The sequence below is a fragment of the Coturnix japonica genome, unplaced genomic scaffold, assembly GCF_054131305.1.
Source record: "Coturnix japonica strain WE unplaced genomic scaffold, WE-NBRP24 Scf039, whole genome shotgun sequence".
Taxonomy (NCBI): Eukaryota; Metazoa; Chordata; class Aves; order Galliformes; family Phasianidae; genus Coturnix; species Coturnix japonica.
The window spans coordinates 1,804,628-1,826,326 of NW_028188942.1; the positions used below are offsets into that span (position 1 = coordinate 1,804,628).

At 46.0% G+C, this 21,699-nt stretch overlaps 1 protein-coding gene across 2 annotated transcripts; it reads right to left on the bottom strand.

The window, feature by feature from the left end:
• Positions 1-49: 49 nt before the first annotated feature.
• On the bottom strand, positions 50-9,412 carry LOC146753180 (man(5)GlcNAc(2)-PP-dolichol translocation protein RFT1-like). Of its 2 annotated transcripts, XM_085530851.1 has the most exons (13): positions 9,330-9,412; positions 9,126-9,211; positions 8,900-9,016; positions 8,323-8,512; positions 7,596-7,697; positions 7,017-7,151; positions 6,245-6,323; positions 5,924-5,974; positions 5,056-5,186; positions 3,789-3,933; positions 3,071-3,176; positions 1,747-1,996; positions 50-1,295 (listed from the first exon to the last, which is right to left on the bottom strand). In XM_085530851.1, exons 1-13 carry the CDS (start codon positions 9,390-9,392, stop codon positions 1,131-1,133), a joined length of 1,620 nt encoding a protein of 539 aa, XP_085386977.1. In that variant the 5' UTR covers positions 9,393-9,412; the 3' UTR covers positions 50-1,130. The 2 variants fall into 2 exon arrangements, with proteins under 2 accessions (XP_085386977.1, XP_085386976.1); XM_085530850.1 differs by lacking the exons at positions 50-1,295; positions 1,747-1,996; positions 3,071-3,176; positions 5,056-5,186 and having other exon boundaries at positions 3,802-3,933.
• Between the last annotated feature and the right edge of the window lie 12,287 nt (positions 9,413-21,699).

Sequence of the window (21,699 nt, forward strand, 5' to 3'; positions counted from 1 at the left end):
TCGTATGCTCTGAAGTCACATCTTAGACCAGCAATATGACATGGCGCCCTTAGGAAACAAAATTCAATGCTTTATTGCTTCTGAGCATTGACATTTTCAATAAATTAAATCAACACAAAGGTTTATAACAAACACAAAAAGGAGCAACCAGATGAAAAACCTCGTTGTAAGAAAAAGCAGCATTTTTTTAATCCAAAAGCAAGAGATCCAACACGCACAAACCCAGAAGGAAATCTCATTCAACATACACAACGTTCCACTTTGCAGAAAGGCGAGACAAATCTGCTCATAACTGCACTGATCACCTCAGGTAGGAACAGAACAGCAGTGAAGTCAATGATATTTAACTCTACCTTCTGGAACTTGGACGTGACTGTAATTCACAGCTGTTGTTCGGCACTGCTCAAAAACCCACCACACTTCTGTCTAGAGAAAAGCTTCAGAGCATTTCTGACAAGCTAATCGATTCTCTCCTTACATGAATGATGCTGACAGAAGTAAACTCACACAGCCAGCTTGGACTTGGACACGCTGCATATTCCAGTAGCTTCCCTGCAAGTACCAGAACTGTCTGTTTAATGCTTCTCACTTCAGGGCACCGATAACTCAGGTTTTTCTGCGCTGCATTACGTTCCACTTTGGTACTGGTTTCGTGCTTGGTCCTCGCTCCAGTGTTTGCTTCAGGTTTTGGTTCTGGTTTTTGTTTTTCAACATCAAACCATTTCTTTGCTAACTTTTTCAACAGCCCACCATCCTCAATAAGGGTATTCTTAATTACATGTTAATTAAGACGTAAGCCATACAATGCCTTCATATATGTCTCCCTACCAGTAAGAATGGGAGCTCCCCACATTAATTCTGGCCATCAGTTCATGTCAGGCAGGTGCACTACAGACCTTCATCACCAACGAGGCTGTTGGAAGAAAAGCTAAGAACGAATGATGCATGAAGAGAAAATTACTCGGCTCTCTTTCACTGTACAGAGTAGTTTAGTCAGCAACCACTTATACTGTCACTATCAATACTTCCAACAAACTCATGTGGAAACCTTTATCCAGGCAGACCCGTGCAAAGAATACAACCCTCCATAATTGCAGCCACGAACAAGAATTATTCTGCCCACGAGCATTTCATGTTCCTTTCTTCATATACTGGGAGAGGAACTGGCTTCTGACAAAGTGGACCAGCTTGGTCTCTGTGCAGAACATGGTAATGGTGGTAGCTGCAAAGCACAGCGCCCCAATGCTGATGTGAATCAGCCTTGACATCCAACCCTTATCGCAGCAGAAGAATGCCTAAAACAAAGGGAACCAGCAACTGAAGGAAAACCAGTTGGCACAAGGTAGGCCAGCTACATACATGATAGATGTTGTTGTTTTATTCCCCCTGCACTGCTTTTTTATTTTTTTAACCGAATCTTTAGTGACCATTTCTTTGCACTATCACCATCAATTACCAAGAACTAAGAATGTGGATATACAGATGGCCAGCAGAACTGTCTGACTCATTAGGTACACAGTTCTCTGCCACCTGGAGAAGGCAAGCAGGCACACATCTGAAGATCAATATAATTGCATGTCTTTGTTTCATTTTTAATAGATCTATACGCAGCCTTGCAAGATGTAATGGAAATCTCCAAGGCTATGGTTGTAAGCCTTTCCTGTTGATAATATTTCTTTCCTTCTGGTAATGAAGCCATCTGACAAACCTCCGCAGTGAAAGGAACATCCCGAGGCAGATACTTACCTCTGAATAAACAGTAATTCCTCCACTTATGACATAAGCGAGTATTAAAAACGGTGAGGGAAGCAAGCCTGTCAAAGGTCTGTAGGAGCTTTCCTTGAAGTACTCATAGATGTACTGGATGCTGTGAGCAATGCGAATACCCATATTAAAGCAGTTGGCAAGGATGAAGCCAACACTTCCGTGCCAGCGGGTCAAGAAATAAGAGATGCACAGGAACACGAAGGACAAGGCCAGCATAACAAAATTGTACCTAGGAAGAAGAAACAATATAAACAACATATGCAGTTGCACCTTTTAATTACTAAACTCATTTTCAGAAGATAAAAATCCATTCGCTTTCTAAAACATGGGAGCAACAACTCCTGTCATCTGCTAACAGCCGGCAAGGCTGAGAAAAGAAATGCAGCACAAGAATGAAAAATACGTTGAGTAAACTAAACCAACAACTACTTTAAGTGAAGGAAATTCTATCCTACTATTCACCTGTGCATTCACTTCAGAAAACCTACTAACAATAATTAGCAGTATCAAACACTGAGGACTTTTTCCTTCTCTATTCGGTACTGAAGAACAATAACGCTCAATAGGGTGACACTTAGTCCTGCTCCAAACAGTGGCTTTAAAGAGAAGATCACACTTGGAAAGGGAGACAAAAGCAGTCCTTGCACATCTAAAAAGAATTGCTCAATTGCTAAACTGCTAAAAGAGGATCTCTTTTAATTAATGACCTAAAAAAAATAAAGGCCTAATTAATTTGGAACAGCGCTGTAATAGACAACAGCCACAGAAGTGAAACAAGTCCGATGGCAGCCATCAGGTTGCAGTGCCAACACACCACAACAGAGAACCAAGAAAACATCCAGGCTGCAAAACATCACAGGAAGTCATCTTGTCCAGAGCTCTCCTCAAGGCCGATAAACCACTGAACTCATGTCATCCCAAATGTGATCTATAGAAACTGTGACTGAGAAGTTTTAACAGCTGCAAGACTTTAAGGAGTTTAACATAACAGTCCACCTTAAAAACTGAAGCTTCTATTCACGTACATGTATTGAAAATAAGACTTCACATTAAATTACTTTCCCAGTTTGCTGTGTATTAAAGCTAATAACCTTGTCAGTTCGGATCCTTTTTACCCAAAGGTTTAAACTAAAGCTTTTACATCGAGGTCTGCACACAGTCCTTAAAACGACTGCAAAAAGAAACTGCCTTCTCAGTAACAGAAAAGCATTTCCAAGCGAATATCCAAGCAGAACAATTGTTCCCCATTTGCATGCTTAACTCCATGCAAATCACACACAGATGCACTGGGGGTACTCCTCACCTGTCCACTTCTTCTTTGCACATCGAAGCAAACGTGAAACATTCTGTTACTCCATTGACAGCAAGAAATAGGACATACAACGAGTAGCACCGGAGAAGATCGGGACCTACAACAAAATAAAGACAGAAGCATTACAAGGATAAAGAGATCATTATTTCTTTTATAAAGCCACAGTTTCATACTCCACAACAGAAGCTGTAACATTATCACCGATGATAACAGCAACTTCTGTGTCCCTTTGAGAAGCTTCTGGTCTGGACATCTTGACAAGATGACAAACAGAATAAACAAAGCAAGGGGAACCCAAACTCAAAGTACAAGGCGGAAGCAGCTATTAATGTAACAGACAAGATCTCCTCCACAAAAGTGGTGGTTGTATTTATTGGGCCATAAGCTGGTACACGTGACACAAGTCAGGAAAAGCCAATGCTTTATCCTTCCTTCCTTGTAAACCTCCTAATATTGTTAAAACTACTGCTGGGCTACATTCCAGCCTCTGCAAGCATCCCTGCAGGTAACTTTGGGAGCTGTGGTGCTACAGTTGGAATATTCTAAATGCATGCATCTACAGGAGGGCAAAGCAATCAAATAATTCTACCAGAATGAGGCTACTTGAAGCTCCTTTTAACCTGAGCTGATTTTTTTCAGACAGAAAGCTGACCGAGCCAAGAGCTCAGAACAGAGCTGAGAAACAAAAAACACAGCTAAAGCTTTTTACCTGTTTCAGAACTGAGCATTGAACCTCCATAAATATCCAGAGCCAGCTGAGAAAAGGCACATCCAAAAACAGCAATGGTAAGGCCAATCAGAAGCACCAGCTTCAACAGCAGTTCTAACACATTCGAAGCCATAGCAACATCATCCTGGAGAAAAAAACAGAAACAAAACAACAAAACCCAGCAGTCAATTACACGAACTAGAACCAGCACAACTGCTGCTGTCACCAAGAGAAACTGTTCCAGGGGGAAAAAGTCCACTGGCACAATGCAAGGCACAGCCAAGACTATTTTTTGGTATTGACACACCTACACACTTGGTCCTGGCTTCCAGCTGTGCTCAGGTATTCTTATTCTCTTCCGTATTATATGCAGAACTCTCAACAAAGATCAGCCATTGACAGCTCTGTTTCAGGGCTTAAGGAAAGGGGCAAACAGCAGCCAGTAAATAGCAAAGAAAAGCACAGCATTTGCCCAGGGCCACAGCCTGAATCACCAAAAGGGCCACGTCTTCATTGTTACACTGGACTACAAGTTTCGCCACAGCATAAGGAGCCACTTGTGAGTTCTGTACATGGTAAGATGCAGCTGCCCACACCCCTCATGAGGAGTCAAACCTCCTGCCAGGTGCACGGGATAAGCCCACACACAAACACACCATGAACACTCCACGTCAAACACACACACAGGTACACCTCTGTCAGCCTACCATTAACGTGAGACACGACACTTGGCTGACTGGGACCTTCCTATCTGACCAAGAATTTCTTCTAGAGCATACAGAAACCTCTCCTTCATGTAACCATCGTTACTGCGCAAACAATCCCAAACTTCAGCCAAAACACAGCTGTCTTCCTCTGGAAAGGGCACCCTCTGAAGCGCTCAATGCTTACCAGCCTGTTGTATTTTCAAGTCAGTCAAATATTGTCAAGTGCCACTTATTTGCTGGAAAGAGATTGAACCTACAGTAATTGCCTCAGCACAGCTGCACAGACATGGTGCACAAGCACCATGCTGTTGGAGTAGAGGATTTTAACTTCAATTACCAGACAATGCAGCATTATGTCATTGCACCTCGTAACTCCTACTTCGCTACCTTTTTATCCATTTGCTTTTTGTCCAGACTCCTTCGGCATGGTCTCCACTTCAAGTTTCTTTCCAAATATCTTTACACTTAGTAATTTAAACACACTTCAGTCACACTCCTGATACAATTGATCTCCAACAGAAGGTAAGCATTTCATGTGGAACCAATACTAACAAACGTACCTGCTTCTGATCCTTTACATTCTTCCCTCTTTCCAATACTTGAGCGAAAAAGACATAAAAACTCTCTTCAATAGGCAAAAAGATGAACCTGGCCACCAGCGACCCGAGATTATTCACAATATCATACACACCTTCACAAACAAAACACACCAACAAGCTGTCACTTTTTTTCTGGCACAAATTCCTATTCCACATTTCTGATAAACAAAGAGAGAACCAGTGGAACTTAATGCAGCATTAGAGCAAATCTAGCAATAGCCCCAGACACCCCCAGGCAGCCCCTTCAGTTCTTACTACAGAGGAAGATAAAAGATCCAGATGCAAGAGAATCAGCCTGTGGCGCAGCCAGTGCTGTCACCTGAACTGCTGCTGCCATTCATTACTCTGTAAGGACACTGCTTTTATGGAGCACATTCAGTTGGAGATGTGATGCTACAAACAACAGTGTTCCTGCTGTAACAGCTAACAGACTGCAAAGGAAGACAACAGGGCCAAGAAAATGAAGAGAAGGAACTGCAATGTATCAGATACTATGCTGCCTCCTTCCAAGTTTTTAAAACAGAAACAAGACGCACAGCAGAAGAGGCACAACTGCCAAGTTTTGATCCAAGGGAGAAGCATTCCTTAAATCCACGACCCTCAAACAAGTTGCTCTGGTTTTGTTTCTTGTTTTTTGGTGTGTGTTATATTTAATAACCATTTACCCATCATTCTCTGAAATGCACCTCAACGTCCCAGCGCCACTGAAATCCTCCAACATTTTCATGTTATTTTCAAATGGTTTCTAATATTTTCAGTATTTTCAGAAGCAGACAAAAAGGAGCAACTAGAAAATGATGTCATTGTTGCACAGCATCGCCACACTCACCCTGATCGCCAAAGTTTATCACATTCAGAAAAGTCATCACGTATCGCTCACCTGAAGTTGAAAACACAGAAGTAAGGACAAACCCCCACATCTCTCCCCGTGTGTGTCCAGGCCCTGCTAACAGGACGCATTCCAGAGACATGTCCAGCAGGACGGTACAGTTCTGATCCTCCACAAACCTTTCGTAACTGCACCTGGGTTGCCAACACCTGCTGGTGCCGCTCTGACCACCATCCCCTCCCAGCCTTCCCAGGCTCCTTGTCCATTTTGTGACCTGTATCCACTTTCCTTCCCCCAGCATTCCCACACATCGAGCCTCACCCTCTGTCAAAATCTGCTTCAGGAAGGACTGTTTGAAGAAGCTCCAAGTCAGCCATGCTTCCTTCCAGTTAAGGAAAGCCTGCAAAATCAAAGAAGCAGCGTCACCCTGGTCTGGCTGACTTTCTCCCTTGTGGAAAATCACCATCTTTGCAGATACACAAAGGAACTGCATAAGTTTTCTACAGAGTAAATCACTCAACAGTAACCAGAGAGGGGGAAAAGTTGTTTAGCAGACCAATATAACTCTGCCCCTCACAGTACTGTACATCTTTCAGTGCTCTTCAAAGCACTCCTGCAAGCCTCACAAGACAGAACTGCCTTCATGTCCTCAATCTCTCAGTCTCTTCCTCATCTTTGCCTTTTCATTTCTTTCTTTGCCCCATTTCCTTTTTGGAGGACATCAGAGATCTGAGTATCTGCAGGACGCTGTGCACCACCACGTTCTGTCTGAGGAGAAGTTGAAGTACCAGCTCTGTAAGACAACCCTGGATTCTCTTCTACCTGATACCAGCTCACTCCCTTTAACACTGTAAATGTTCCATCTCCAATCAACAGATGAGGCAGCCAACGAGGCCCAGAAACAAAGAGCTCCAGGTTCACTGTGGTTTTCTGACAAGGATTTGAATGCAACAACTGTGAATGGAATTTTATGCAACCATGCTTCCTAACCAGCCATGGTGTCCAGGAGCAGAAATAATCTCTCAGTCACTCCATCAACTCCAGTTTTCAAAGCGCTCTCGTCAAAGACTTAAGAATGAACTGTGTGACCTACCTTATCCGCCATCCAGTTAGGTAACAGGCCTTTCATTCTTGTAATCGGAAATGACTTCTTTGTTGCTTCAGGAGACCCCAAGAACTTTGCAAAACAAACCACATAGCACAGCACCAGAACACTGGTGTACAAAAGCTGGAAAGACAAGGAAGGAAAAAAACAAAGAATGAGTGAGAACTCAGTGAGAAGTGAAGGCAGTTCTTCCTCCTGTCAACTCTGAACCTAGCTGAAGGCGTTACTGTAACTCCCCTCCCCACACACAGAGTACTGTTGATTTAAATTCATTTTAATCAGCAGATCAGCATCACAGCCCTCTGCCCTCAAGAACAGCTAAAGCACACACAACGTAACAACCTTATTCACAAAATGTACCTTTAGGCACACAACAAAGGTGCCCATTAAACTGACTGGGCTCAACGCGCCAAGTAACGTCTATCACCAAAATCCTTCACATTTAAACCCTCACCTCGGAGGAACATTCTCTCACCTCCTCAGTGTTATCTAGCAGGTTAAATGTCACAGACAGCAGCAAAGAACATTTCAGAGCAAGAATTTATATACAGAATACAGGAAACTTACCTGAGCCAAGGAAAAAATGTGAAGGCCCCATTGCGGATAAAGGATGACTAAGATAACTGTCAAAGTGCATTTTGACACTATCGAAAGGCTTTCAGCAATTACCTTCAAGAAAGAGAAAATAGACAACGCTCATTTTTGCCAGCTTAACCACCTACAGGAAGGCAAAGCACTCCAGTTTCACACACACAACCCACAAAGGACCTGTAAGGCATTCACAGTCAGTGTGGCTACCACAGTTCTGCTGCTGCATTGACCACCTCACGCTGCAGCATCTCTGCACATTCTCAAGTCTTATACGGCACTTTTCCCCCATCACACTGCCCCGCTCCCTTGTGTGGGACCCACATGGGAGTAAATCCTGCTTGGCACAATCGTGACCCCAGCTGCTGCATTTCACAGCCTCACACCGACAGTGAAAAGCAGAAGTGTGGAAGGCGTCTGTGCCTCCCTCTGAGCAACACTTGTGATTATACATTTAATGAGCATTAGGGAGGTAACTTCTAAACAAATTAACTTCCTTTTTTAAACAGGAGCAAATTAACGTTACAAATACATTATGACTACATCGTGCAGCACGAAGCAACCCATAGCTTCATTTGTTTTTTAAGCACCCCTGAACATGCACAGATCCAGTTCAGGAATCTGGTCTTCATTTCCATTACGTCACTTTTTCAGCACGAAGTTTCTCCGTCCCACACAGCCCTATGCTCACAGCTTCCCTACTAACCTTAAGCCTTACAAACAGGTGAGCCTGGGCTAAAACCCAGAATGGCTCCCCTAGAAGCTCAACAACTGCAGAGAGGCCAAACGCCACCACGCCAGCCTGATAGTGAGGAACCACGGATGGATCCGGAACTTCAAGTACGTGCAGCCAGACGAAGCCCAGGAAAACAGACCAGAAGACACCAAGAGGGACTCTAAAAAGTTAATGTAAAAACAGTCAGGTTTCCTTCAGCAGAAAAAAGAACAAGAGAAAATCTGATTCAAATTTCCCACGCTGCTGTACTTTACGTATGTCGAAAGAGATCAGACAAACTCATTGCTATTGTAGCTACAAGTTTTGGTGTAAAACCTGTCAGTGCGAGCTACTACTTGCAGCTATGAGTCTGATAGCCCCAATGTAACTGTTACAGTGAGCCTTCCAGGCAACGGCAGTGGAGTCAGCAGAAGAAAACATGCACGGCATGCAGTGCAGACACGGGCTGCAGACACGGGCCGCCTCGTGCAGGTCCCGCTGCAGGACCCGCCGCCTCCTCCAGCCGGAACCAGGAGTGAGCTCTAAAGCAAAGCGGAGCCGCTCTCACGTCAGCCACAGCAGGTTGATGGTCGCGGCCCAGCTCCGCTCCGCGCCGCCGCTCAAGCAGGCCCTGCGGAACGCCTCCCTGGCCAGGAACACCGCGGTGGAATAGAGCAGCGTCAGCCTGCGGGAGACACGACGGGACACGGGGTCAGCCCCGCTCCGTGCCAAGGAAACCCGGCCACCAGAGGCGGTTCCCGGCGGCTCCCATTGCCGGGGCAGCGCGGCGTCACCTCACGCTGACGACGCCGAGGAGCTCCCTGGACAGGTAGCGCAGCGTCAGCGCGTTCAGCCCGAAGGTGACCGCCCGGAACAGCACCTGCGGGGGAACGGGGGAGGAAAGCGCTGCCGGGGGGCCGGGCCGGCTCCCGCGGGCGCCGCCCAGGAGGGCGAGGAGCGGGAGGAGGCGGGGCCGGGGGTCCCGGGTCGGCCCGCACCTGCAGCAGGGCGCTGGACGAGGCCAGGCGGGCGGTCTGACGGAGAGCACCGACGGCCGCCATGACACCGAGCGACCGGCCGGAAGGACAGCGTCGCGCCGCGATGACGTCACGAGGGGGCGGACGGCAGCAGAGCTGAACCCGACCCATGTGGTGCCTGTCAGCAGGTGGCGGCGGGGTGACACAGTGGGGTGTGCAGCGATACAATGTACGGCCTCAGTGTGCGGGGAAATGGCAGCCAGAGGCGTCCAGCTCCACTTGTGAATGTGGATGGAGCACAAGCAGCACGTGTGAGCGCAGTGATGTGGTGCATTGCAGCACTGGGGGCACGGACAGGAAAGAAAAGCCCCAGATCTGGCCATGCAGCTTTTAGCAGCGCCGCATTCGGCTCTTGTTCTTTGCTGGCCAAAACACGGAGCTGCTGGTAGTGACAGTGCTGAGACACGGCGCTTTGTAGCTGACACTGCTCCACACAACTGTGCTGTTGTGCTCTTTGCACCCGGTGCAGTTCCCATGGAAATAAACGGCAGGCATTACTTTTGGAGCAGCCCGTACAATACAACTTCACCACCTCATTTTATCTGTGCCTTATCATCCTACCTAAAATGTAAGACTCTTTTCTGAGAATCCAATAGTACCGAAGGTTCATCGTAAGAGACACTTCAGGAGTCACCTCAGGCTGTTCTAAGCGGTAGAACACTCCCATCGCATCCTGAGGAATGTGGAGAGGTTCAAAGAAGAGGCTCTGACCCCACGTCTGAGGCTAAACCAGCACTGACATCCTCCGTGCACACCATACTCCTAACATTCCATGTCTGATGTGGAGCAAACTCCTGTCCATCCGCACACAAAACCTGATGCGATCAATTATGCTGAAAGCACAATACAGAAAGCAAAAACCTGTTCTCTGTCTGTGGCGAACCTGAAATCTTTCCAACAGAAACAGAGCCCCACAGCATCCCTATGGGAGCAGCAAGGCACAAATGCCACTTCTGACTACTGCAGTGACACCATACCCCGAGCCTGTGACTTGAATCACTTCATCCTCTCACAAACATTACATTGTACAGAACGAAACCCCGTAATGTTGTCAGTAACGTTTCCGAAGGGTATATGCAGGTTCACTGCAGCCTAGGAGAGAGCTAGCCAGGAAACCATGAAGTCAGCCTTGCTTTTTTATTGAATTATGGCAGTTTTCCAGACCTTTGTGTGATTATTAAAACAAAAGAGAGAACTGTGGTGCTTAACAATGAGATCAGATCAGCGGTACAGAGAGTGGAATGTGTAATTTGCAACAGGGGAGGCCCAAAATCAGACTTGCCTTGTTAAACCATACAGATAAAAGGGTGAGCAGCCCTTTTCACTGTGCAACACTGGGTTTTTCAACCAAATCCATGTGAGGCTGCTATGAGCTTTGCGTGTCATTTTCTTGAAGCACATGATGACTCACCAATAAAAAGTGAACTCATTCAGTCTGCTGGCTGTTTTGCAGCCCAGGCTTACATTTGGTCCCTTTTTACCTCTGAGCCAAAGTCTAGCATCATTAGCAAGAGGCCAAGCTAAGACATTTACTTACACGCAATACCATTTAACCACGTTAATAATGCAGGACATCAGGTGGTTCCAGCTGGGTAGTGCAGTGAAGACATATCAGCTATTTGCTCAGAACTGAACTGAGAAAACAGAACACTTCATCTTTGCTAACACCATCGTTACTGTCCGTGTTCTACACACAGAAGGTGTGCCCACGTGAAGAACACGCTCTGTGCTAACTGTGGGGCACAGCACACTCCTCGGTGGCTGCTCCTGCATTGCTGAAGGAAAGCAGTCTTTGTTAGCAGATCTTTTGCTTGGAAGACAAACCAAACAGTTACTTACACCAGAACACAGTAAAGCAAAAAGAATAATAAAGTTACTTGAAAAGTGATTGTGCAGAATGGACAAGGGAGAAATGCTCAATACTTGCAGAAGTAGAAAGAAAGGTCCTGAAAACAAGGGAGAATTCTGGCATCACTTATTTTAAAAGAATGGTGACTCAGTATTTAGAAAAGAGGTCAGCCACTGGATTTCACAACCACATGTGGAGAACACTACAGAGGAAACTGGATGGGTCTGCCAAAGCAGTCAGTGTAGGGCCGAGAGCTGCCTCCCCCACACACACCGAGGTGGATTCAAAACAAAAAAACACAGAACTCTCCTCTGCAACTATTTCTGAAGTGTTTGACCAGCAGAGTGCAAAAACCAGGAGCACTGAACTGCTACAGGGACCGAAATGTGCTGACATCACCAGAGCCAGGTGGGCAAATCCGAGACAGCTTCGTGTGTTACTGCCCATCCTGTACCCAGCTGTGCATAAATAGGAAATGTCAGTCTAACTATTCCAATGCAGTCTGTAAGGTGAACAGACAACACGTGGAAAAGAAGGACTTCCCAGTCTTCTCCTGGAAGTGAATGAGAGGAATTTTATGGACAACAAGGAAAGCATATTGATAGTCAGAATGCTTGTACAGCACATGCGTGCTATAAACTGCACTGTATTCCACGATACTGTCTCATCCTTGTTGCTCTCCTCTGGTGTTTTCAGCCTGGGTAACGTCAACTGAAGCAGCACACCTTACAGCACACACCGACATAACTAAACACAAGTCACAAATAAGGGAGAAGTGGAGCAGATCATTCCTTTATAAGATTAAAAAACCATCCTGGGGATTTTCTTTGAAACTTACGCCATGCGGTTCCTGAACTTCCTTTTCATCCCAATGGTTCCCAAACACTTTGTCCTTCACAAGACCGTCTTCCCCCCCTGGGGAAAACACAGCATTTCCACTGCTCAAGCATTACAGCTGGAAGGCACAGGACAGGAATTAAAGCACACTTCACTAAGTGAAACTGTTAACTGCATTTAGAGACTGAAATAATGCAGAAAGCCTAAAAGAATGAATGTCCTCTCCTTGCAGAAATGGATGGAGGTTTCAAGAACCAAAGCTCACCATCTGTCTCCCTTTCTGTCACTGAAGGAGCACGCCAGCTCCTTCATAGCATGCCTCTGATCCTCTCGTTTTCCAAGGCAAAAACCTAAGAATGACTCTCACAGGACTCATTAAGGCTGCTCCCTCCTCCAAGCAAAGAGTAAGCACAAGTAGAACTCTGCACAGTGCTCCCAGGAGATGCATGGGAAGACATGTACTGAGGCAGCCAACGCAGCTACTTTCACCTCTCTGGGAAACAGACTGAAAAAGCTGAGGCTGAAAGGACAAATGATGTTTTCAGTTTACTGCTTTAACTTCTCAGCTAAACAGCAAGGATGAGCTGTCCACAACTACGAGCAGTTTTGCTAGTAATTCACATGGCCACTCACTGGAATGAGGGACGCGCTGCTTAGTGACTTGTGTATAGAAGCAGGGAGCACACACATGTCATACAGCACAGGGGTTTAACAGCCAGTATCCTTACGGTGCTTTTTGAAAGCAGCCAGGACAGTCAGGTCACAAAGATCACAGCAGTCTTGACTGACTGATCTTCACTCACAGAGGGGTTCTTGAGATCTTTCCTGTTGCATTATAAAACGATGAGCATCAGAGCTCACACGTACACCTGCACAGTGGAAAGTACCCAACGTTCATTGAAGTCATCCAGGATGCACGCAGCATTCAGAGATTCCTGGTCCTTTTACATACCCACAAAGCACTGTGTACTTCGAAGACAAGGAAGTGGTGTACAGACACACACCTGTGATTGCTTGGCCCCACTGATGCTGTTAGCAGCCAGGTTTGATCAGAGGCTGAGCAGTCAAAAACTCTTTCAGAATCTTATCCACCATCCTCTCTTCAGCTCCCCTGCTGGAGCTGTTTTCACATCCGTGAAAATCTATTAAACTCTAATGTTTGCTTTTGTAACAAAGTCCTCCAAGACTGCAAACAGCCTTCCTTTTCTCTCCCTTTTTACTGTTTAATAACTTGTACAGAAATAGCCATGCTGCAGATCTGACCAAAGCCAACCCACCACAAACCGTGAAACAAACATGCACATAAAAACTTGGGGCAGGGGAGGAAACCCTCCAAAAATCCACAACCTATTTGAGACTTTATAAAGACTCCTCCCAGCCTCACCATGGGGTGTTTGGCCTCAGCCCACCCCCCACAGAAAATATTCTCTTTTTTCCCCTTGTGAGAATACTGACAAATGTGGGTGGCAGCCTGGGGCTCTTCTCCTGGCTCACAGCATTGCCCAAACACACACAGCCCGCCTCCATGCTAAAGTAAAACTGCAGCATTAAAATATTTCTGCGTGCTGCATCTGTTCTCACCACCCACAGTCTTGCTCCTGCCTTGCTGCTCTTGCCTACTGGCGTGAGTATTCCAGCTTTAGATAGAACTGTTTTAGGGATACAGGCCAAGAAGGTTAACGACAGTTAGCTTTTGTTGTTTGGGTTGAATATGGTTAAAATCTGTGCCCACACCCAGTATTAATAAACAGGCTCAGTCCGTGGCAGTGGACAGGTTCATCCCTGCAGAAGAGAACTGCCAAGTGAGTGCCAGCAACTACTCCAAGTCTGTGCAGCACCGCCTGCAGAAAGTGCTCTGTACTCTTCCTTACTGACGTTCTTGGGTTGGATGTCTTTGGGAAAGCTGCCTGTTTTCTGTGCTAGGATGACCGAAATCAAGCAGCTTTCGACTTCCAAATCCATCCACAGTCCAACTAAATCTTGACAATGAGAAGTCCCTGTTCTATAGCTCTACTACATGGACACTCCGCTGCTGGTCCAAACGTGGCACTCTGAAATTATGCAGGTTCTCAAGCAGCTCTACAATTACTGGAAAGTTAATTCCAGAACTGCTGCAGTGAATTGTTTTTAGCAGCTATTAACCTATGTAAATGTCCATCTGTTCTGATTCCTTTCCACTGCTGAGTGTCCAGTGTCTGTTTTGTGATTTGAAGGTGACTGAACGTTACAGTCAGCTGTGAACAGGAAAGGTAACGGGTCACTAAAGCACACAGAAAGTCAGCATCGTTTGTAAGGTGGAAATGAAAAACCATAGTCTTCATTCTGATAGTCCCTCTCGCTACCAGCCTTTATTACTGCTGAAATGAGAAAATCAGACTAGAGGGAAAGTTGTAATTAATGGAGTGGAATTAATCCAGGTCACTCTATTACTCTGGCTTTGCACAAGGGTAACTCTACTCCAGTAACTTCAGCTGAGTTTTTCTGGCACAAACCCACTGTAAGCAAAAGCAAAATTTAGCCTCTCGTTTGTTCTCATTAGGCTCCTGGCCCTTAAGCATCAGACTGACTGGAAACAGTTTACAGCCTTCAAGTTAGAAAGGAGAAAAATCTGACTAACAAGAAAAACACAAGTGTGCCAAATAAATATGGTACTGTTTTATAGACTACAGGATCAAAAAGATGCAGAAACACTTGTCTTAAAAGAAAGGTGACAGGGCTTAGCAAGAAAGCACTCTTAATGGCTATAGCTGCTACTGAAACTGCTGCCTCTTGTCACTAATCTTGGGCAAACTGCTTTTTTTTTCTTTCCTCTTAAATGGAAACCATAATCCTGCTATGAAGCAGAGCAGCCACGAATTAAGAGTTTTGGTAGCTATTATAAAAGGTTAGATTTTATGACAGATAAGACAATATTTCTGAGGTTTCTTAAAGCATGACTGTGATGAGAATGACGATAAAAGCACCCCGTGTATCAGGGTGAGCACAGGAGACATTACATATTTTGCAGTCTAAAAGTAGCAGAAAGCTTGTTAGTTTTGAAGTGACTTGGAAACAAGCTGGCTCCATTTTGCAAAGGTTCCTCCCTGTGCTGCCAATCACAGCCTTAGACTCCTTTTCTAGGTCTCTGTCTCTTTATTAGAGCAAATAGGAAGCGACAGTAATGACACCAATGATGGATGCAGTATCTGCGATACAGTTTTCTCCCATTTCTCTCCAGGGATTGGGCTGATTAACAAATCTGAATTTGTGTTTGCAGTCACGGACTATTTATGGGGCTTGAGAACGTCAGCAGTCATGGAACTTCATACCATATATTTTTCATCACCCCTTTTTTTCCCAGAGCAAACAGCCTGTTCAGGAATGACCACGGTTTTGACTGTAATCATTCATCTAACTGCTTATTTGTGCCTATTTGTCCCAGACACATAGAAAGGCTTGGATTGGAAAGGACCTTAAAGATCATCTCGCTCCAAACCTCCTGCCATGGGCTGGGTTGGTCTCCACCCCTTAGTTCAGGCTGCCTATCCAACCTGGCCTTGAAGGCACCATTCGCCTCCAGAGATGAGGCAGAGATGTGGGACGTGCAGAGGCCAATCCTCACCTGCATCGGTTAGGGTCAGTTCAACTCTTGCACAGCAGCCAAATCACTGGTTCTAAGATACAGACTTGCTCTTAAAAAAGCTTGTCTTGCCACAAATCTTTAGTTCTGAATAAATAGAGAAGCTATTTAGAGCTAAAACTAGCATTTGCATAGCCCTGCAAAGACTTCAGCAGAAGCCGGTATCTGAGAATAGGAACAAAACGTAAAACATGTTTGAAAGAAGGATGGCCATTCTCAGAAATAACTCAGCAGAGAGCTAAAATAAACCACACCCCATGGCAATGGTTAGCTAAAATATTCTATCCTATCTTTTATTAACTGTAACAAGAACAGACTAAGAACTGCTGACAATACACACATTTTACAGAGAAAACGGGTACCATGAGACATAAAGGACAGTGACGCTGCAGGCCAGGACAGCACTTGTGCTGTTCCTGAGGATCACAGCTCACATGGTTCTGTTTTAGTAAGGCTATAAGTCACTGCATCTCTCAAATCTCTCTCTGCTGGACTGCGTTTCTATAGAGGATTCTTTGTTTGCACCTGGATGTGTTTAAGAGCCGTCTGGATGTGGTGCTCAGGGATATGATTTAGCGGAGGGTTTTTAGAGTTAGGGTACTGGTTAGGCTGCGGTTGGACTTGATGGTCTTCAAGGTCTTTTCCAACCTGGGTCATTCTATGATTTTCTGGAGAAGCGTGTTTGTCCCAGCTGAACTTCACATTCATTTAGTCCACTTCCCCGTTCCTATCCAAGGAAGGAACCATCGAGTGTCTTTAACTGTTCTACCCCAGTGCAGCACCCAGGGCGCACTCCCAGGTGGCTTATTTCACTGGTAACCTTACACCTGCTGAAGATCTTGTTGATACGGCAGCATTCCCTGTATTTCCTTTTTCTGGAAGAACTGGCAGAGTGAAACTAACATAAACAAACTCTTGCACCGAGACACCGGCAGACTGGCTTAGCCTGTAATTTGTTTTCTTGCACTGTTCCTCCAGGATGACTGCATAGCTATTTGCAATACCATAAAAAGGTACAAGAGACCAAGCCCTGCCCTTCTCGGTCAGTCATGACCCAGTAATTTGTGGTGGCAACTATCCTAGTATAGTAGGAGGGATGCAACGGCACCATGCTTAGGTGTTTCATGTGTGCCAATAAAATGGAGCAAGCATAATGTTATCTGGAGCAGGAATAAGAACGGTCACTGTCAGGGCTCAGCTCCAGCAAGTCTTCCAGCTCATTAATCACGTGCTCCCAACCCCACTGTAAAGACAGGTTCTTCCCCCAGTTATTCTGCATTTAAATGCGGCCTTGTCTGTAGGTAATGTACAACCTGGGACTGTTCTACATGACGGAGATTTAGATACTACAAGGAAATTGTGCTTCTAAGACGTTTTCTTCTGCAAAACCATTAGCATGATTAGCATAAAACCCGTATGAGACCCCGCATAAAATCCAAAGCAAACATGTAGGGCAAATGAAATCAGTGCAGTAATACCACGGCTTACGTTTGCCCAGAAGGATTTCATTTTCTGCACCCTGAGCTGATGGGGCCGGCCCAGAGCAGGGCCATTGGGATGCTCAGGGGGCTGGAGCACCTCCCGGGTAAAGACAGGCTGAGGATGCTGGGCTTGTTCAGCCTAGAGAAGAGGTTCTGGGGAGTACCAATACTGATTTGCATACCTTTTAAGGCCTAAATCAGATGCTAAACACTACTGAAGTGCTGAAGATCTAAGACAACATCCCAAAAGTAGTTACTACCATTCATATGACTGAGAACAACTATTCTGCCAGGCAGGTGCTCAGTTGTTTTTCTTATTCTTCTTAAAAAGGGGAAAGAAGTACAAACCTTACTGTGAACACAGTGCTCCACTTCTGTCTTTGCTTCCAAACAAAGTGAACTTTATTTCCCCGGGCAGTTGATCTATCAAGCTTCATAGGTTCTTAATCGCACGTTAAACAGATGCTCTGTGATGCACTCTGCCTGGTGAAGCAGAACACCTACCCACTGTGGAATGTTCTCACTATATAGAAAGTGCTGTGCTAAGTAACCCGCTGGTTATTACCTCTGCAAACAGCAAGAAGCTGCTCCCTAATGCCAAGGGAAAAGATAGAAAGGGAAGAGCTACGTGACTATATAACAGAGAACCAGCAGAAAGCCATTAAGCCCCCTCACAGAGCTCCTGAAGCAGAAAGCTCGCTCAAAAGATGCAACAAAAGAAAGCACATGGAAGCCCCCGTTTGTCCTGAGCACACCTTGCACACTAACGTGTCACCCCGCTGACACACTGACTGAGCTTATGATCTCCAAGTGAAACACGGCCCTTCTATTCACATTTCTGTACCATCAGAAATGCCGATGATTTGTGTTACTTCTTAATTTCTGCCTCAAGCTTCTTCATTTATACTCTAAGCCGATGCAAGTTTTCCTTCCAGAAGGCTGTAGGCCACATTGTTCTGTATTAGAAGAGCATGATGAGTTTTATATGTTTTTATTCCAGTTACTGCAGAATATTAAGAAGGGTGAGAGCAAGAGGGCAAAATTCTCCCACCCAAATCTAAGCTGTCAGAATGGAGGGAAAAAAAAGGAGGAGGGGGGACTCTGTGATAATACTGTATGACTCAGAGGCTTTGCAAACCACCTTCAGAAATACGGCTGGGCAGGATGAAGGCTCCCTTCTCTTTCTCTGCTCCATTTACACATTCCCAGGACTTGCTGCAACAGGAAACACCAACATTTTCCTCCAAATCTTCAGGGAAAAAGTTTCATGTTTTTGCAGCTGTGCTGGTCAGAATGCCGCTCCCAGCAGCCCCTCAGCTCCCTCCTTAAACGTCCTCCCACTGCTCAGATTTCTTTTAAAATGATGGTGGAATCCTCACACAGGTTCCCAGCAGCACACACACACTGTTGTGATCCAGCAACAGGTAGCTCAGCTCCACCGCACCATGCTCCACTCCTCAACAGAACAGGGGGGAAATAGGATGGAGGAAAAGGAATCTCACAGGTTGAGGTAAGGACAGGGAGGTCAATCACCAGTTACTGTCACCGTCAAAACACTCAGCATAGACTGATTGCTGTAATTTATTACCGGCTGGTAACAAATCAGAGCAGTGAGAGCTAAAGCAAATGCAAACACCTTCCCCACATCCCCAGAGCATAGACAGCACTGCTCAGGCTCAGCTCAGGCCACCAGCACCACCCTTCTAGTCCTGGGTGGATCTGGCTCTGAGCTGAGCTGGGGCAGCTGCTGGAGACCACCAGAGGTCACTGCTGCAGCTGCCATCAAACCCTCGTCGTGCAGACCCGACATACAGACACAGCCCCATCTTTAAAAAGACACAACTTTGCTGTCTTGCAGTTGACAGAGCAGCTGCTATACAGCATTGCCAGAAGGAATCCAATGCAGCTCAGTGACTACAGCAAAAGACTGAACTTTTTTTTTTTTTTCTATTTCTTTGCCTGTTTCAGGATCTGTAAGTTGCTGCAGTGCACGTGATCTGTTCAAAGCTGCAGATGGGAACAAAGGCTTTTTAATTTCCAGGTTGCTCACCTGGTGCAATCTACATTAGGAACTTTTAGAAGTTCCTCCGCAAAGCTGAGAGCATCACAGCAAATCTTCATCTCAACACCTACATAAAAAGAACAGTTTTCCTTTGCTCTCCCTGGCAACATTAAGCACATTTAAGTTGTCAGAGCTCACAAAACAGCCCTGAAATCTTCATCCAGCTTGTACTTTAATAAGAACAGAAAGACAGAGCAGCCCTATAAGTTCACTTACCTTGCCTGTAGCTGGGCACTGCCGCATACACAGCAAAAGGAAGAGGCTGGTCACTGGTTGAGAATATGAATACAGATGGGCTAAATTTAAGCAGAAGGGCCAATATTACAAGACAGCAGCAAGTGAGATACAAGTCCAGTTCAGCTCTTTTCCTGATAAGTACTCCAGCTGAATTAAAAAGACCAGCCAGCTGTATTATAGGATCACAATAGTGATGAAGTGCTACATGTGCATGTTAAATAGCTGCATTCGCACTTATAATGCTTGCCTAAGTACACACTTCCACAACAGTAGGGATACTCCAATATCTTAAAACATATGTACATATATGTTATTTTACAGCAATGAGACCGCACACAATATACAGTGCTAAGAACAGTAACATCCTTCAGTGCAGGTCTGCTGTTTGCAATGAACAGCTGGAAGCATTCCGCCTCCAGACTGGGCAGATCTCCCTTAGAAACTCTCACTGGCCAAGATTTGTCTTACAAGGGCTCAGAAACGAGAGCCGCCTGGGTTGGTTCTGTGTGTGAGCACAGCCCAGCAGCACAGCCCAGCTGTAACCTGAGGGCAGGTGTGGGACGGAACATTGCCCTCAGCAGCACAGAGCTGCCCTCACGCACCGATCTGCCTCACAGGTACTGAGACTGAAATAGCACACCCAGTATTTATAGGCCCACAGAGCACTCCAGGAGGGTTAGTCACCGTGTGTGACGATGGACACAGCCCTCCTCCGAGGTCTAAAAATAGGAGGCTGCAAAGGACTCCTGCAGCAGCTCTGCTGAGTGATGCAGTACTGCTCACCATCAGCAGGAACACTGATTAACTCGGGGTTCCCCTGCGGTTACTCAGTGATATTCAACTCCTGCACTCCTTGCACTGAGCACAGCTAAACTACTACGCAATTAATCTGCGCAACCCTTGATTCTAAACGAGGGCTGGTAACTCTTGCTGACAAATGCACTTGACAGAACTGCTTTACTGGCACCCCCAACGAGCAGAACACGTTCTTATAAGGCAGAGGTGAGGTCAGCTGAGCCTTTTGTGTCACTTCATTCTTACTGTACACTCACCCAGCGTCAACAGCAAAACATGGCTTTGCAGTCTTCAAAGCAAAAGTGAACTCACTGGATGTGAAAAGCACCTCTGCAGAAATCCCCAAGGCAAACAGGTCAGTGTTAAACAGCTGCTGTTCAGAAAGAAAGCAGGACTGACAGAATGCTGGAAGGTACCTGAGGCGGCTGCACTGAATCTGTGCTGTGCACAGAGCTCTGAGAAAGACAGCATTCGTTCTGAATCCCTTCCAGCACACACCTACACTGATGCATTTATAAGAAGGAATTCAAAAAACCCGACTTCTCTGTCCTTAACTTTCAACTGTACTTTTGAACTTTAGATGCTGGCTGAGGAAAATGCAGGTTTTCAGGACATTGCTCCACTCGGGACAGTGTCAAAAGGGCACAGACTTCAAGAACCTTTCCCACAAGGTGTGTCCCTTCCCGGGCTGTCCTCCGAAAGATGCACGAGAAACACCCACTGACCACAGGAGACAATAAATAGCCATAGGGACAAAGGTGACAGCTGTACAAACATACTTTCAATGCCAGGTTTATCCAGAGCAGCTAAACATTTGGTTCTTAGCCCTTGGGAGCCAACAGATACGGCCTGTCCTCACCATATCCAAGACTAATGAAAGGCAGAGCGCTCCAACATCTGAAAAGCCAAACACCGAGTAAAACAAAGAAGGCGGCTCCTGCCTGCGGCAGAGTTGAGGGAGCCCCGACACCGCTGGAAAGGCCGCGTTTGTTTGCTTGCTGTTTTTCCACCTCCTGGCACGTGCGTGCAAGCCCTCGGGCACAGCTCCGTTTTAGCATTAAAATTACAAAGCATCTGCGGCGCGTCTGACACCGCTCCAAGTCGGCAGCGGCACGCAGCTCTGAGCGAGCGGAGTGGGGCACAAGGAGCACCAAGGGCTGGCACCGGGCGGGCGAAGCGTTGCCTCTGCTGGGCATACAAAGGAAGTTCCTCCTTGTCCTATCACTTGTGTAAAAATGTTATTCCCCTCCTACTTATGTTTAAGTATTGTAAAGCCATAGCGAGGTCTCCTTGAAGCCGGACTGAAAAGCCCAGCTCCCTCAGCCTGTCATCATAGCAGCAGCACTCCAGCCCTCGAGCATCCTCATGGCTTCCTCTGGACCATCGCTAGAAGTTCACAGTTTTCCTGCGTTAAAGACCCCAAACCTGGACGCACTACCCCAGCTGGGGCC

Bases quoted from the DNA above. Each gene is read 5' to 3' on its own strand.
- LOC146753180 (XM_085530851.1), bottom strand. From the start codon at position 9,392: ATGGCGGCCGTCGGTGCTCTCCGTCAGACCGCCCGCCTGGCCTCGTCC. The intron at 9,017-9,125 runs GTGACGCCGCGC...TGTCTCCCGCAG, and splicing joins CTCGGCGTCGTCAGCGTGAG to GCTGACGCTGCTCTATTCCA. The intron at 8,513-8,899 runs GTGAGAGCGGCT...TTAACTTTTTAG, and splicing joins ATCAACCTGCTGTGGCTGAC to AGTCCCTCTTGGTGTCTTCT.